Below are 17,106 nucleotides of genomic sequence, written 5' to 3'. Positions count from 1 at the left end.
AACAGGGAGAAAGAGAAGGAGGCAGAGGATGTCTCTCATGGTCCTTGCTCTCTCTCCCCAGGAGGGGGTATGGGGATCGAACCCTGCAACTCGGAATCAGTTCCATTGAAGTGTGTGGCCAGTGAGGAACCCTCCATGTCCACATGGCCGTCAGTCAACCTTGGCCTACAGCAGAAAATCCACTTGGTGTGCTCTTACCTAAATCTTGGAACATGGGACGCATGGGTGGCTCGGTGGATTAAGCCTCTGCCTTCGGCTCAGGTCTTGATCCCGGAGTCCTGGGATCGAGTCTCACATCGGGCTCCCTGCTCAGTGGGGAGCCTGCTTCCTCCTCTCTCTCTGTCTCCCTCTCTGCCTACTTGTGATCTTGATACTCTGATCAAGTAAATAAATAAAATCTTAAAAGAAAATAAAATAAATCTTGGAACGAAAACCACAACCTGCCAAGACCGGGGACTCCCAGCAGTGTTTTCCAGACTTCGAGTAGTGGCCTGGGAAACTCCCTTCAGCTGGTCATGAACTAGGACGCAAGGAGCAAAGGTAACATTGCTGGACGGAAACCCTCCTGTCAATAACATGAGACTCCCTTCTCTCCCTCATTCCTGCCGTAAGTACTCGTTGAGTGTCCACCATGAACTAGGAGCCCGGGATTCAGAAGAAAGTGAAACACACAAGTGCGTGTGCCTGTGTCCCTCACGGAGGGTTACTGTGTGTGTCAGAAAGTTACCACCAGAACACACAGGCCCCTCATTCCTTTTTCAGCATGAAGGCTTTGTTGAACAGGAGAAACTCTGCCCTTGGCCAGCAGCCGTTGGGCGAGGGTCAAAAGGTTTATGTTGCCAGGGCCACGGAAGGGGCTTGGTGAGGTCGGATCCCTAGGCCCAGGGAGGGCTGCCTCCTGCCTCTTCCCCGCAAGCTCCGGGCACTCGAGGGGCTTTATTCCCGGGAGAGCAAAGTGACCCCGCCCAGAGTTGGGGAGCCTGGCTGCAGATCCCTCACGTTGGGCAAGAGCAGAGAACCGGCCCCTTGGATCCTTGCTGGGGACATCTGGAGACACCAGCAATAATGGGAAATCCGGGCACAGAGAGGGAGAGCGGGGGAGGGTCGGGGGGACAGGTGACCTGCACCCCAGCCCCTTCTGGCCTGGACCCCTCCGAACTGTGCGGTGAGGAGCGAGGTGGCCGTGGGTGTGGGCGGGGCAGGCCAGGAGACCCCTTTCTCTGGGAAGAACAGAGACTGTCGTGTCCCCCGCCCCCGCCATGCTTTGCCCGAGTTCCAACCCTGTTTCCACTTCTGTTTACTGTCCAAAGTCCTGGGGGCAGGAAACGCCAGGTTAGAACCACTCGGACGCCAGGACACACGGGCTCAGGGACCTCACGGGACGGCCCCTCCTGGTGCCACCTGCTCCACTTCTCGCCCTAGCCCCTCCTCGCCCTGGGGCCCAGGCCACACGAGGGACCTCAGGAGTCAGTCCTCCGCACCTCTTACAGGTAACCTGGGTTGGGCGGCCGGCGGGGCTGGGGATATCAGGTAATGAGGAGACCCTAGTTCGGGGACGGCGGGGGCTGGATGGAGGAGGGGGTGGTTCGGTCCGTGAGAGTATGGAAGGGAGGCTCCTGGCCACGTCAAGCTGAGCAGTCTCCTGAGAAGGATCAGGCCCAGCTGTATTTCCGCCCCAAACTGACCTCCCCCTTTTGACCCAGCCCAGGTGGTGGCCTCGGCCTGCTCACCTCCAGCCCCATCATCGGCCTCTCCCTGAAGCAGCCTTTTAGCACAGGCCTCAGCCCCGAGCTCAGCCCCTGCAACAAGAGCCTCAGTCCGAACCAGCTCCAGCCCTGGGCCCGGCATGGCCATCCGGCAGCCGGACACCGAGGACAATGACCAGCAGCTGCCTGGAGGGGAGGGCCCGGGCCCGCGTGCGCACAACCCCAGGAGAGGAGACCAGTTCTACGTAGGTAAGTGTCCGTTTCTGGGACTTTGCTCCCCTCCGTCTGGCTGTGGATCGCTCTCTGTCCCTCTGAGGTCACATTCAGGTGAGACAAGGCACAGGGCTTCTCTAGGTAGAGGAGGCCTGTCTTCTCTGCTGGTCCCCTGACCTCACCTTCCTCTCCCTTGGAGATCCAAGGGAAAGGTGTTTGCCCTGAGGGTCAGGGCACACTGGAGGCTGGAGATGATGATGACTCTGTCCTCCTTCCTCCCAGCCTGAGCAGCGTGTGTGCACGTGTGTGCCGTGTGTGCGCACGTATATGTGCACGTGTGTGTGCATGTCTGTGTGTGCAAGGAAAGCACGTGCAGGCAGGACAGTGTGTATGTGGGAAGGTTGGTGGATGGGGGAGGGGCACAGAGAGTTCCCAGGAGACCCCCACTCCTCTAAGCACCCTGCCTAGATCCTTCCCTAGCCAAGTCCCGAAGGAAGGCTCCAAGTATCTAGGAAATGTTTTCCGGCAAGAGAGATCTGGGCTGAGGGGCAGGAGCCAGGAGCCTGGGAGGGCGTCTGGTGATGGAGTGAGGCTCCATGGAGACCAGGGGGTTGGGGCTCCGAGCTCAGGGCGGGGGGTTGGTTACCCTGGGTTGGGAAGGGGGCCCTCATGCCCGAGGCTGGCACACAGCATGAGGGTTGGTACTGCTGTAGGGGCGGGTGGGTGCTTATTAGGGTGAGGGAAGCAGAGGGGCCAGGCATTCTCACCCACAGCTTCTCCTTTCCCAGGGAGTGAGCTTGGGGTGGCCAGGGGCCACATGAGTCACTCCCTATGTGTCCTCAGTGCCCGCGTGATGCCTGGTATGTGGTTAGCTCTCGGAATGATGTCGGATGCTGTCGGATATGCCTCGGATCTTCTGAGGGCGAGAGGATTCACAGTTTAAGCAGGAGGCTTGGACAGAGTCAAGAGGTTTTGGATTTCACAGAGCGGAGGAGCTCACCCCAAAAGACCCGATGGGCCGCGAGGCAGGAGACCAGGGCACCTGATTTTCCAAGACAGGCTTCTGCTTTTCCCAGCACTTGAGAAGCCTGGGCTTTCCACCAGTGTGGAAATGTTTCAGCCACTGTTTCCTCAAAACCCCTTTTTTTGCCCCCCCCCCCCCGCTCCTTCTCCTTCCAGAAATGTAATTATGCTGGGATTCATGGCCCCAGAGTTCACAGATGCTCCCTCTGTTGTTTTTAAAAATCTTTTCTCTTTCATTGTTTCTTTTTAGATAGTTGCTATTGCTGTGTCTATGCTGACGTCTAACCGTCCACTAATGCTACTCCATGTATTTTCCATTTTAGACATTGTAGTTTTTAAGCCTAGAAGTTCAACCTGGGACTTTTGAGTATCTTCCTTGACTTGTACATGTGTTTTTGAACAACATACAGTTACAATGTCTGTTGTAAAGTCCCATGTCTGCTAATTCTCACACCTGTGTCCATTCTGGGTGTTTTGATACATTTATTAACCTTCCCAGTACCAGTTGGGTTTTCCTGTTTCTTTGCATGCCTGGTAATCTTCGACTGTGGGTTAGACATTGTGAATTTTACCGCTCTGTGTGCTAGATATGTTTGTATCCCTCTAGATACTCTCCAGCTTTGTTTGGGGGTGCCGTCAAGCAACATGGAATCAGGTTGATCCTTTTTGTTTTGCTTTTATGACTTTTTTTTTTTTTTTTAAAGAAAAGCTGTTACTTTTTTTTAAAGTTTATTTAACTTTTTAAGTAATCTATACACCCAAATTGGGGCTTGAACTCATAACCCCAAGATCAAGAGCTGCATGCTCTTCCGACTGAGCGAACCAGGTGCCCCTGTTTTTATGATTTGTTAGGTGGTCCGAAGCTCCCCCATAGCACCGTTCCCTGACCTGTATGAGTGCGAGGCTCTGTTCCCCAGCCCTTCTGGGTTGGTTTTGTCCTGGCTTGGGATAGTTTTCCTGACATGCTTGTGTTGGTCAGTACTCAGCAGTTCCTTGGGATGGGGGGAGCCCTCTGCAGACCTCCACAATTCTATGGGCAGCTCTCTCCTCTCTGACACACTGTCCCATGACCTCTGCCACTGTGGTCTCCCCAGACTCTCAGCTCCATTTCCTCAGCTCGGGGAGTCTGCGGGGCTCTGCTTGGATTTCCCTCCCCGCTGCCCAGCTGGAAACTTTCCCCTAGCAGTGGCCAGGGGACCATCAGGCTTATTGGGTTGTCCCCCATCTCTCAGGGATCCGTGCCCTTTGTTGCCTGCAGTTCAGGTGTCTTGAAAAAGATGGCTTCTCGTAGTTGTCTGGGTTTCTTGTTGTTCTTGTTTTTTTGTTTTGTTTTGTTTTTGTTTTTGTTTTGGTCTCAGTTGTTTCTGGTGGAGAGGGTGATCTAGCCTCCATGTTTCCATGTCTGGCAGAACCTTTCACCTTCCAACTTGTCTGGCCAGTGCTTTTTATGTGTGACCTCATTTTGTTCTCTGGACAGTCCAATCAGGTCGCTACTCTTTTACCCCCATTTTGAAAAGCTGTGGTAAGAATACCCAGCATGAGTCCTGCCGCCTTCACCAGCGTCTCTGTGTGCCATAGAACCTGGTTAGAGACAATGCGGGTGTTAAGGATGGAACGGTGGATGTCTGGACCTTCCTCATTTTGCATAACCAAAACTTCATACCCATAGAACAGCGACTTCTGTTTTCCCAGACTCTGTCTGTGAGTCTGGCTATTTTATTATTTTTAACTTTTATTTAATTTTTATTTTTTTAAAAGATTTTATTTATTTATTTGACAGACAGCGATCACAAGGAGGCAGAGTGGCAGGCAGAGAGAGAGGAGGAAGCAGGCTCCCTGCTGAGCAGAGAGCCCGATCCTGGGATCATGACCTGAGCCAAAAGCACAGGCTTTAACCCACTGAGCCAGCCAGGTGTCCCGAGTCTGGCTATTTTAGATACTAGAAGTGGACATGAGAAGATTTGAGGCACCAAACGGTCGAGTGACTTGCCCATGATCTCAGAGCCAGTTGGTGGCACGGCTGGGCTCAACCAAAGGAGGTCTGGCTTCAGAGTGGAGGTGCGGGCGGCCTGGAATTGGGGTTTATAGATCATAGGTCAGGTTGGGAAGCAGGGCAGCGGCAGCGGGACACGGCTGAGAGAACGGTCGGACTCAGCCACGGGGCCCTGGCTGGGTGGGGAAGACTGTGGTCAGGGAGGGCTTCTGCATGGAGAGATGCGCGGGGAGGAGAGGGTGTGAAGGGAAGGGTGTGCACAGGGGAGGCTTTGCGCAGAGAGGGGAGCAGGCAGTGCATGTGTCAGAGACATGGTCTCTCTGCGTCAACGCGGGGCCCGGCTGTGTGATCAGGTCCCAAAGCGAAGGTGGCAGAGGCCGTTTGGGGGGCCACGAGTGTGGCCACTCAGTGACTGTGTGCACAGCACTGAGTGTGACAGCGAGATGAGAGAAGCATGTGCACGTGTGTGTAGGGGTCGAGGTTCCAGTGGCCGAGGGCAGGGAGAGGCTTCTGTGAGGAGGCTGAGGCTAGAGGCAAGAGCTGGCCACAGAGCTGGGGGTTCTGGAGGCCCCAGGGCAGAGGGAAGTGAGGGGAGACAGTGCAGGGGTGGGAAGGCGGATCCTGGGGAGCGGTGTGCAGCTGCGGCGGAGTGAACCGCACGGAAAGGATGAGGGGTGTGTTGTGCTTTGGGAGTGTCTGAGGGGCCCTGGCATGGACCGCAAGAAGAACATGGTGCCGGCCTCTGGGGCCTCCAGGTGTGGCGCGGGCTTTGCACACAGATGATGTGAGTATTGTGGGCCATGAACTTTGTGTTGGTGTGTTGGTGTGTGTGCATGTCTATGTGTGTGCAAATGCATGTGTGTGCGATGCCTGACCCTTGGGGTCAAAGCCCTGGGACTCTGCCACAAGTCGCACCTCTCCCCAGTCTACTTTCCTGCTATCCATGCGGGCTGTACTTCCTCAGACTTCTGGCCCCTGGGTGCTCCCATATGTCCCCTCTTGGGATTCCCAGTTCCCCAGGGCCCTCTTCTGACACCCCTTGCCTTGCAGGGAGGCCTCGGAGCCCTGCCCTTCTGCAGCGCGTCTGCTCCACGTTCCGACTCAGTCTGCTCGTCCTCGGGTTCAACATCCTGCTGCTGGTGGCCATCTGTGTGATTGGGTCCCAAAGTGAGGGTCGCAGGGGCCAGCGGGGCGGGGGGAGCGGAGTGGGGGGGAATCCAACAGCTCGCAGAGCTCAGAGAGGAGCGGAAAGGGGCAGCGCTGGGACACCTTGGGGGTGATGGCGCTGGGAGGGGTGGCCATGGACAGGCTGGAGCTGTCCAGTGGGACTAGCCCTCCTCTCTTTGTCCTGTTCCCTGCCTCCTGGCCAGGAGCACAGCTGCAAGAGGAGCTGCGGGTCCTAAAAGAAAACTTCACCCACTTCTCCAACGGGGTCCTGTCGGAGATCAGCACCCTTCTCTTCCACGGTGCGTGGGGCTTCCGTGCCGCAGCGGCTGCGGCTTATCCGCGTGCGTGGTTTTGCAGCGCTGCATGCTGGGCGCCTGCGTGGGGTCTGCAGGAGGGGTGTGTGCGGGCTGCCTGGGCCGTTGGGAACCCAGCCTGAGAAGCGGGGCAAGGTTTCCAGGGATGCTGACCCCTGGGTGGACAGATTTGGAAGGATGACTAGGCGGGTGAAAACCATGGGGGTTGGTGCCAGGTAAAGGGAACAGAATCCGCAAAGCCAGGAGGTGAGAAAGCCCACCCTCCATTTCAGGAGTGTGACCCCTTGTGGCATGGCAGGGGCAAAGGGGTGAGGGCTGGGCAGAGAGGCGGGTGAGGGCAGGTTTCCCAGGCGGGCACTGTGCTAAGCAACGAAGCGAGGCTCTGTACCGAGAACACGGGGACCTGCTGCAGAGGCCACCAAGGGGTAGGGGCGAGTGGGGAGGCCGGGGGCGGAGGGAGGGGCGGCCTCACCAGGTGCTGGGGTGGGCAGGATGCAGGGGAGTGAAGGAGGCAGAGGCGGGAGAATGGCTGAGCCTTCCTCCTCCTCCTCAGGGGGCAGTGCCGGTCAGCAGCTGACCTCTCTGGAGGCCAAGCTGGAGAAGCAGCAGAAGGATCTGAAAGCAGGTCAGAGACACCCCCCCCCCACCGGTGTGTGCACCCCGCGTGTCCCAGTCCCAGGCCGGCTCGCCCTGTGGGGTGGGGTCCCGGCAGGTGGGATCCGCAGCACCCGCATCCCGCCCCCCCACCGTGCTGTGCCCTAGATCACGCTGCCCTGCTGCTGCACGTGAAGCACTTCCCGGTGGACCTCCGCATCCTCACCTGTCAGATGGCCTTCGTGCGCAGCAACGGTAGGGACGGAGGGGACCCACGCCGCTGCGCGCCTGCACCGCCACCACTGCGTCTCACCTCCCTGTCCCCGCCCCCTGTCCGCCAGGCACACAGTGCTGCCCCGTCAACTGGCTGGAGTACGAGGGCAGCTGCTACTGGTTCTCCCACTCCGGGAAGACGTGGGCCGATGCGGACCGGTACTGCCGGCTGGAGAGCGCGCACCTGGTGGTCATCAACTCCCGGGAGGAGCAGGTGGGCCGGGCTCAAGCTGCTTTCTTCCCGGTCTCTAACCAAAGGGATAGTCGGGAGGCAGAGCCCCGGGGAGTTCATGGTGAAGCCTCGGCTGACTCTAGCATGTGGGATATTGTTAAGGCCAAGAGCTCAGGGCAAAGGGGCAGGAGCCAGGTGAGCAGGTGACCTGAGGCAGGTGGGGGTGGGGTGGGGGGGTCAGAATTCCAGAAGCAACTTGCTGCAGGGCCGTGGGCTTGGGTGGAGAGCTCAGTCCCTTCGTGCTGGATGTGGGCGAGTGGCCCCTGGAAGCAAGGGACGCAGTGGGCTGGATTCCCAGGGACACGCCTGCCTCGGATTACTGGGTCCCTCCAAAGCGTTCCAGGTCTCCCCTGCCCACGGCCACCACCGGCCACAAGCCTGAACAGCAGAGTTCACAGGGGACAGCCTAGCTGTTAGGATAACAGGGGGCATTTTTTCAGAAAAGGAGGATGTGATGGTAACAGTGGCTGAGGCTTTGCTCTGTGCCAGGCACTTTTGTAAAATAACCCGTAACCCTCATGGCCCCACGGGGGCGGCCACTCTTACCCCTTCGAGGGAGGGAGACATGAGGGGGCCAAGGAAACTGTGTGTGTGTATGTGTGTGCACGCGCGTGTGATTTCTCCTACGGGTTGTGAATACGTTTGGTTTCTGATTTTTTAAAAACCGAAGCCTCTTCTCTTTTAATAGATGTGTCTCTCATTTGCATTCATTTTTAACAGGCATGTTTCATCTCCAGCCTGTCTTTTTCTTCTTCTTTTTTTCCCCTGTCGATATTCTTTTCTTTTCTCGCCTTTGCTGTGTGAGATGTGTTCTTTTTGTTTTCTCCCCTACGGTATGTTGAACTAGATGTAGCTTGTTTTGGGCCATACTAGCGATTACTTCGATCATTTTAAAGGATGGGCTGAAATGTATCGGCTTCCGAAAATTGAACAGTTCATACAAATTTCCGTACGAAAGATGAGGAAACCAGTCCTCGTGTGTTCTTCACGGGTCTCCTGCTTTTTGTTTGTTGGTAAGGTGGCTCCTGGCCCAGTCTGGGCTGGAACTCATGACCCTGAGATCAAGAGTGGCTCGCTTTAGTGACTGAGCCAGCCAGGCGCCAGCCTTGTTCTTTTTTTAAAAATGTAGATGTGACTGACATAGAACACAGAAGTTCAAGGGAACAGTGTGTTGGTTTGATACTCGTGTTGCAACATAATCACTCCAGCACCATCCGCTAACACCCTTAGCCCATCTCAGAATTCTTACTTTTTTAGTGCAGAAAGCAATGAAGATCTAGTCTCTTAGCAACTTTGAAGTTTATCATGCCTCCTTCTCTTCTCTGAGATTCCGCAAGCATTTTGCCCGAGTAGTTGGAGTCTTTTCTGTCTCTGAATCTCATTAGCCTCGCCCAGATATATATCTCCGTGTTGCACCTTCTCTCTGCGGTTTCCCTCCAGGGCCAGAAGTATCCTCTAAATTCGTAAATGTAGGTTTTCTAAATTCTCAAATATAATTTTATTTATTTTATTTTTTAAAGAATTTATTTATTTATTTGACAGAGAGAGAGAGATCACAAGCAGGCAGAGAGGCAGGTAGAGAGAGAGGAAGGGAAGCAGGCTCCCCGCTGAGCAGAGAGCCCGATGCGGGGCTCGATCCCAGGACCCTGGGATCATGACCTGAGCCGAAGGCAGAGGCTTTAACCCACTGAGCCACCCAGGTGCCCCTCAAATATAATTTTAAATACTTGAACATTTTTCTCTTGTGCGGTCTCTTGGATGAATGGGTCATCCAGACGTTGCTCTGCCATGTCCTGTCCACAGCCACCAGCCTGCGCTTCTTTCTCTGTCCCTCTGTGCTGTAGTCCTGTCCTCCAGCCTGTCGTGCACGCCCCAGACTCTGCTTTCTGCTGAGTCCCTGGGCTTTTTCGTGTGGCTCAAATCTTTCTCTTGGGTTTTGCTTCCCTTCCCTTATCATTGTGTTCTCTTTCTTCTTGGATGTCTTCTTTGATATTTTCTATCATCCGTCTCCTCTTTGATTTTGTGTAAGTTTCCTGATCATCCCTGCCCCCGCCATGCCACCATTTTATAAATGGGCACAATTCTTTCTTGCCTGTTACTTACCCAGGAATGGGGAAGATGAATTCTCCAGGGCCATCTTCTCCAATACCTGGCACTATTTGTTCCCCCCACCTCTGTCTTCACCACAGAGAGCTGGATAGCCCCCGGAAGTTTGGTGATTTGTACTCTGTTCAGCTCTTCAGCTGCAGGGGTGATGGGAAGAGGGGGTGGGGGCAGCAGGTGGCAGCAAATAGAATATCTGGTCTCTGGCATTCTCCCTCCGGCTCTGTTGAGTCCTCTGAATTTGTGAGCCAGGCCTGCCAGACTCTGAGGGTCACTCTTTGGGCACAGAACACTGTCCTGTTGGCAGGATTCTAGAATTCGAGGGTGCTGCCACACCTGTGCTCCGGTGAGGTTGTCCGGGATCATGATCGGATCTCTAGGAAGTGAATGGAATTGGGAAATTTCCCCCCAAATGGGACTGCAGACCCTGTACACGCCGTCCAAGGGAAGGGCTTGGCGTGTATGTTAGTCAAGCCAAGCATGGTTTCCTCTATACCCTCCCACACCCTGGGACTTCAGTCCCTTCTGTAAGAGAAAGCCACATGGGGGTGTGTTGTCCTTGGGGGTGTGTGCATGAGTCCTGGGGGGCTGTCTCAGAGATCTCCTCCGCCACCACCACACTGTCCTCGCACATTGCCAGCAGACTGTGGACCCCAATGTAGCCAAGTCATAATGGGGCTCTGGGCAGCGGGTCCAAGCTTGGAAGCCCCCGCCCGGCAAAACTCCAGAGAGCACAGCTACCCAGAGAAGCCAGACCAGGGGCACCTGCCCTTGAGAGGCGAGCGAAGCTGAGATCCACAATGGGTTCTGGAGTCCGTGGGAGCAGCAGGGGCCAGAGTCAGGACTCCAAGAGTTTGAGGTCATGGGCAGAAGATGCCAGAAGATGGGAGTCCGGTGTAGCAGCTCTGCGCTGGGAATGAGGTGGGGTGCCAGGTCAGGGGACAGCGGTCATGAACCCCGGTACTGGGATTCCTGGGCTTGACCAACTGCTTCGGTGAAGTGCCAATCGCCAGACCACCCAATGTAGAGAGCTCTCCAAGGATTGAAAAAGATAACCTTCCGAAAGCACTTAGCACGAGGCGTGGCCCCGCCCAGTTCCACTCAGCAGTCGCTCCAGTTCCAGGAGAAAAAGCAAGAATAGTTGTGTCCGGAGCGGACTCTTCGGCTAGGGGCAGAGGGAGCTCGACAAGGCGGAGGCAGCCGTAGCTGCTGCCTGCATGGACATTCAGTGTTCCAGAACCTTCCTCCCCGCCTGTTTTGCAGAAGTTCATCATGCAACACACAAACCCCTTCGATGCCTGGATAGGTCTCACGGACAGCGACGGCTCCTGGAAATGGGTGGACGGCACCGACTATGAGCAGAGCTACAAGTGAGTGGCCTCCTTCTGTCTTGTTGGTTTGGCCTGGGGCCAGCCCCCTGGTCTTTCACCCCAAGACACTGCCCCCCCCCCCATGAGGCTCCCCAACCCTCTCCCTCCTAGGCTGCTGCGTCTGCTCCCTGAACCCCTCCTCCTCCTCTGTGCTTTTCTGAGGTGGGGGTGGCAGGGGTAGGGCTGGGAGCTTGAGCTCCGTCCTGCCTTCCTAGGAACTGGGCGGCCACTCAGCCCGATGATTGGCAGGGGCACGAGGTGGGTGGAGGCGAAGACTGCGCAGAACTCCGGGCCAACGGCCGCTGGAACGACAACTTCTGCAAGCAGGTGCAGCGCTGGGTGTGCGAGATGAGGCGAAACATTACGGCCTAGGGGTCCGCCCCACCCCCTTCCCCGCCCCCTGCCCCGCCCCCAGCTCTCTGCAGCCAGAGTGGGGATTTTGAAGAAAGGAAAAATAGAGGGGAGGGGTCGAGACGGATGGGAGGGGGGGCTGTAAGCATCCCAGACCCCTGGAGACACTGAGGTCCTGCCTCCTTCGGCCAAGTCACCGTCATCATTATAATCCTCAGCTCCATGGAGTAGGGAAAGAAGGCGCTCAGACTTAAGGTTTTGTGGACTGGGCGTTTGCAACTGGGAGATGTGGGGAGCACAGAAGAGGGGGGACAGATTCTGTCCTAGACAGCTGCTCCTCGAGACCCCATGCCAAGGGACATGGGTCAGGGAGGGGAGGGGAGTTTGGAGCAGAGATGCTCGTCTGGGCCAGCAGGTGGGGGCTGCCATGGGAAGCCGCTACCCCCAGCCCCATGGGGTCTCCCACAGAAGTCTTGGGGAACAGTGAGGCTCCCCCTAACCCCAGGGGCTGTGGCCTGGCTGACAGGAGGCTGCAGAAGATGCTCACTAAGGGAACGGGGTTTGGTGAGATGCTGTATCCTGTCTGGTGGGATCACCTCTTCTGGACCCCTAAGAGATCCAGACCTTTCTCCAGCACAGGTTGTCATGCCGCTTCCACCTCTAAACGTCACTTCCCAAAATCATTCTGAAGCCGATACTAAGAGGTTCTTTAAACAATTAGTGTTGTTTTATTTTTGCTGCAAAAGTAATAGATCTTATTAGTTAAAAAATGCTTCTCTCTCACACAGGATGCTCCTCACCCTCCCGCTTCTCCCAGACTTAACTATTTCATGGCCATTGGCTTAGTCAGGGCCCTCCAAAGAACCAGCACGATCTGTCTGTGTATGTGCGATTATTAAAGAGATCTTTAACAAGGAGTGGGCTCCGCGGTTATGGAGGGTGGCAAGTCCCAGGTTCTGAAGGGGCGCGGGCAAGCGGGACACCTCCGAGAGCTGGTGACCCCAGTTCCAGTCTGAGTCCAAGGCCTGAGACCCAGGAGAGTACAGGTGTAGCTCCTGTGAAGGCAGCAAGCCAGACCCAGGAAGAGCGGTGTTTCCGCGGCAGCCCAAGCCAGGAAGACAGCCCATGTCCCAGCGTGAAGGTGTCAGGTGGGAAGGACTCTCTCTTACTCCTGGGAGGGTCAGTCTTCTTGCTCCTGTCTGGGCTTTAGCCAACAGAGCTGGCCCGGCCAATCTGCTCTGCTAGTTCCAACGCTCATCTCCTCCCCGAACACCCCCCACCCCAGAATCCTGTCTGACCAACTACCGACGTGCCCTGTGGTCCCGGTCCGTTGATCCATTAAAATCACCCCTCCCAGGTGTCCCATCAGGACATTTCCTGGGTTCCTGGTGTGGAGGCAACATAACATATTTCCCTGGGAAGGGTTTTCCTCCTACTCCCCCTGGGTCTGCGGGCATCCATCCAACCTCCGCTGTCCCCAGCAAGTTTTGTCCCAGTGCTAGAGACTTCCCAAGTATGGACCTGACATGGCCACACTTAATTCAGACACCCGCCGGGGCCCACGGTGAGCTGCCACTTGCTTGTTTTCACACGTCCTGTTTCCAGCGATTGCTGCTTCTGTCCTCGCGAGGACACTTCCTGGCATTTACTTGCAAAGTTCTCCAGGACATCTTCAGACACTTGTCCGGGTGAGCACAGGTAGAGCTGGAAGTCTCAGGGGGCTGGATGCTGCGCCCCTGCTGCTCAGAGAAGCCCGCTCTGGTCATTTTGTTGTGTCTCCCTGCGTAGACATCAGAATTTCTAAATAATGCCTGCCAATGGGTATCTCTTATGGAGCCATTGTATTACTTAGTAACTTTCTTTCCTGTTGATGAGCATGATCTTCTAATTCAGTCTGCAACAATTTTCATTTAAATCCTAGTTTAGGATCTGTATCTGTTCTGGCTGGCTTGACCCTGTCCTCTACCCAGGATCTGAGCTGCTCCTCTTTCCTGGAGAAAACCTGTGAGCGAATGAACAGGAGGTTTATGGGGCCCAAAGCATACATAGTTTTGAGGAGCCTGCCTTAGAAAAATAGCATTATGGAGATGTCTGGGTGACGCAGTCGGATAAGTGTGTGACATGTGGTTTTGGCTCAGGTCATGCTCTCAAGGTCGTGGGAACGAGCCCCGGGTCGGCTCTGTGCTCAGTGGGGGAGTCTGCTTTAACATTCTCTCTCCTTCTGCCCCTCCCCCTTGCCTTCTCTCCCTCTCCCAAATACATGAATAAATCTTAAAAAAAAAAACCCACTGTGAATACAAAAGCATCACAGCTAATATTTACTTAAGTCAGACCTCCCCAACTTCAGAAACGCTACCACGAACATCACAGTCCTGAAAAATGATGGGACGTTTGTAACAATCATCCAACATACCTCAAAGATGCGTTTTCCCTACACTTTTTTCTGTTCGCTTCTGCATGTGGTGGAGATGTCGGGGGACCTTCTAGAGAGAAAAGAGAAGGGTCATTGCGGCTTCCCCTTTCTTGCTGCTGTCAGGTGTTTCAGAGCACTTGGGGTCCCCCCGCCGCCCAGGGAGTCTGCACGGCCGGTGAGAGAAGGTCCCTTGAAAGCCGTTGCTGGTGGACGGGCCCAGAGGACGCGGCACGATTGCAGACCACAGCCCATGTCCCTCGCACTCACACCAAACGGATTTCCCGCCTAACTTGCTAGCCTGACCCAAACAGCCCACCGGACCGAGGGGGCGGTGTGGAAGAGGGGACGCCGGTCACCAGAGCTGAGTGTAGTCAAAATCACTTTTGTTTTCATAATTCACCGAAGTTCAGGACTGTGGCTGAGAGGCACGTGGTTGGTCCCTTGGGCTGCCGGGAGGGTTGTGCTCCCGCTTGCTGGAAATGCGCCGGCTGGGCCACCTTCCCTGCCGCTCCGATCCCCCGCGCCCCCCGGAAAATTTCCCCTTCGAAAACTCTGTGACTGAGTCACACCGCGGACCTCACATTGCTGTTTTGTATTTCCCTCCGATCTTGGATTTTAGGCTTTTATGCTCAAACTGAAATCTTGTTAAGCCCTACCTCATATTATGAATTGAAAATGTAACATTTATTTATTTATTTATTTAAAGATTTTATGTATTTATTTGACAGAGACAGAGAGAGAGAGAGAGAGGGAACACAAGCAGGGGGAGTGGGGAGAGAGGGAGAAAGCAGGCTTTCCACTGAGCGGGAGCCCGATACGGGGCTCGATCCCAGGACCCCAGGATCATGACCCGAGGAGAGGGCAGACCAGACCCTTCACCAACTGAGCCACCCAGGTGCCCTGAAAATATAACTTTTAAATGATCACATTAGAAGTAAGTGCTAAGTCTTGCTGAGTGAGGAAAGCCAATGTGAAAAGTCTACTACGTTCTCTAGGATTACGACACTATGACATTCTGGAAAAGTTGAAACTCGGGAAACAGAGGAGTGGGTCCAGGGCATTCCGAGCGAGAAAGGGAGGGATGAGTATGTGGCACTCGGAGGATTTTTAGGGAGTGAAACTGTCCTATAGGATACTCTACTAATGGATACATGTCATTACACATGAGTCAAAACCCACAGGATTGGGGTGCCAGGGGGGCTAAGTTGGTAAAGCATCTGCCTTCAGCTCAGGTCATGATCTTGGGGTCCTGGGGTCGAGTCTCACATGGGGCTCCCCACTCAGCCAGGAGCCTGCTTCTCCCTCTGCGGCTCCCCCTGCTTGTGCTCTCTCTCACAGTGACCCATAAAGCAAACTACAGACTTTAGTTAATAACAAGTTATCAAGGGGCCTGCCCCTGGCTCACGCGGTAGAGCATGTGACTCTTGATCTCGGGGTCTTGAGTTCGAGACGGTGAAGATTTCTTTAAAACAAAAAAAAGAGGGGCGCCTGGGTGGCTCAATGGGTTAGGCCTCTGCCTTCGGCTCAGATCATGATCTCAGGGTCCTGGGATCGAGTCCCACATCGGGTTCTCTGCTCAGTGGGGAGCCTGCTTCCTCCTCTCTCTCTCTCTCTCTGCCTCTCTGCCTGCCTGTGATGTCCGTCTGTCAAATAAATAAATAAAATCTAAAAAACAAAAAATAAAAAACAAAGAGTCAATATTGGCTCACCAGGGTTATCAAAGTCACCTTTATATTAAAGGCAAGACGGGAAAGTAAAGAAAGACAAAAATAAAACAGAAATGGCCACACACAGAATCTTCTGTTCTTTTGAGTTATTAGGATGACTCATTGGGGAGAGAGTAAACCCGAGCGTGTTTCAGTTGTGAGCAGAACTCTCATAAGTAGAACTGTGTCTGAGAGATGTGGGGAATGAAAGTGTAGCGGCGCCAACAGCTTCCTAGAATAATAATAAGCAAAAACAAAACTTGCTTATACTGTGCTTTTAGAGGCAATTTTGCCACAGCAATCTATCAGAGAAAGACCTGAACACATGCCAAAAGGAGAGATACAATTTTTTTAAATTTTTAAAGTATTTTTTTAAATTTAAATTTAATTTTTTTTTAAGATTTTATTTATTTATTCGACAGAGAGAGATCACAAGTAGGTAGAGAGGCAGGCAGAGAGAGAGAGGAGGATGCAGGCTCCCCGCCAAGGAGAGAGCCTGATGTAGGGCTTGATCCCAGGACCCTGGGATCATGACCTGAGCCGAAGGCAGAGGCTTTAACCCTCTGAGCCACCCAGGCGCCCCTAAAGTTAATTATTTTAAAGTCAATTTTTAAAAAGTAATCTCTGTGCCCAACAGAGTGTGCTCAGACTCACAACTCCAAGATCAAGAGTCACACGCTTCACTGACTGAGCCCCCAGGCACCCCCCCAAAAGGAGAGATTAAAAAAAAAGATTTTATTTATTTATTCGACAGAGATCACAAGTAGGCAGAGGCAGGCAGAGAGGGGGAAGCAGGCTCCCTGCCGAGCAGAGAGCCTGATATGAGGCTCGATTCCGGGACCCTGGATCATGACCTCAGCCGAAGGCAGAGGCCCAACTCACTGAGCCACCCAGGTACCCCAGGAGAGATGTTTTTTCTAAGTTTGCATTCTCTTATTAAAATTAAAATTGCATATAAATAACAAAAAGAGAACCACGACAGCTTAGCTGTTTGTAAATGAAGAGCTGCTATCCTATTATCACCATGATTCAAAGTGAAAATTTTCTAGAAAAGAAAGAAACATGTCAAAACCTATAGGACACAGCAAAAGCCTGGCCCAGAGGAACATGTACAACCTCATTTTTAAAAAATATCTTATTCATTTATTTGAGAGAGAGCTAGTGAGTGAGCGCGAGTCAGGGGCAGTGACAGAGGGAGAGGGAGAAGCAGACACCCTGCTCAGCAGGGAACCCAACGAGGGTCCTAGAACCCTGGGATCATGACCAGAGCTGAAGACAGATGCTTTCCTGACTGAGCCACCCAGGTGCGCCCAACCTCATGTTTTCATAGCTGAAAACTAAACACTGAAAATAAACCAAATATTCAACTTAAAAAATCGGAAAAAGTCAATTACAATATAACCCAAAATATAGTAAGGGGAGGGAATTAATATAAAATATTAGAAGATTCCCCAGACTGGCAGAATGGGTAAAGCTAAAACCCATTTTAAGAATTAAGCTTTTGGGGCGCCTGGGTGGCTCAGTTGGTTAAGCGTCTGGCTCTTGATTTTGCCTCTGGTCATGATCTTGAGGTCTTGGGATTGAGCCTTGGGAAGTGGGGCTCCCTGCTCAGTGGGGAGTCTGCTTCTCTCCCATCTCTCTGCCCCTC

General features: G+C 53.9%; 1 protein-coding gene across 1 annotated transcript in view; it reads left to right on the top strand.

The window, feature by feature from the left end:
* The first annotated feature begins 1,235 nt into the window (after positions 1–1,235).
* The window catches only part of LOC309852212 (uncharacterized protein), a 31,586-nt gene continuing 15,715 nt past the window's right edge, over positions 1,236–17,106 (top strand). Inside the window, exons 1-11 of the mRNA XM_082708514.1 lie at positions 1,236–1,490; positions 1,704–1,955; positions 5,986–6,102; positions 6,306–6,401; positions 6,970–7,041; positions 7,179–7,265; positions 7,352–7,497; positions 10,882–10,988; positions 11,204–11,315; positions 13,261–13,343; positions 13,876–14,035. Of these exons, the coding sequence (XP_082564640.1) occupies positions 1,847–1,955; positions 5,986–6,102; positions 6,306–6,401; positions 6,970–7,041; positions 7,179–7,265; positions 7,352–7,497; positions 10,882–10,988; positions 11,204–11,315; positions 13,261–13,343; positions 13,876–14,035 (1,089 nt within the window). The 5' untranslated portion in view covers positions 1,236–1,490; positions 1,704–1,846. The remainder of the gene's footprint in view (positions 1,491–1,703; positions 1,956–5,985; positions 6,103–6,305; positions 6,402–6,969; positions 7,042–7,178; positions 7,266–7,351; positions 7,498–10,881; positions 10,989–11,203; positions 11,316–13,260; positions 13,344–13,875; positions 14,036–17,106) is intronic.

This window comes from Mustela nivalis (assembly GCF_964662115.1).
Source record: "Mustela nivalis genome assembly, chromosome: 17".
Taxonomy (NCBI): Eukaryota; Metazoa; Chordata; class Mammalia; order Carnivora; family Mustelidae; genus Mustela; species Mustela nivalis.
Note: the sequence above shows the minus strand (reverse complement) of the source record. Positions and strands in the feature narration are given on the sequence as shown.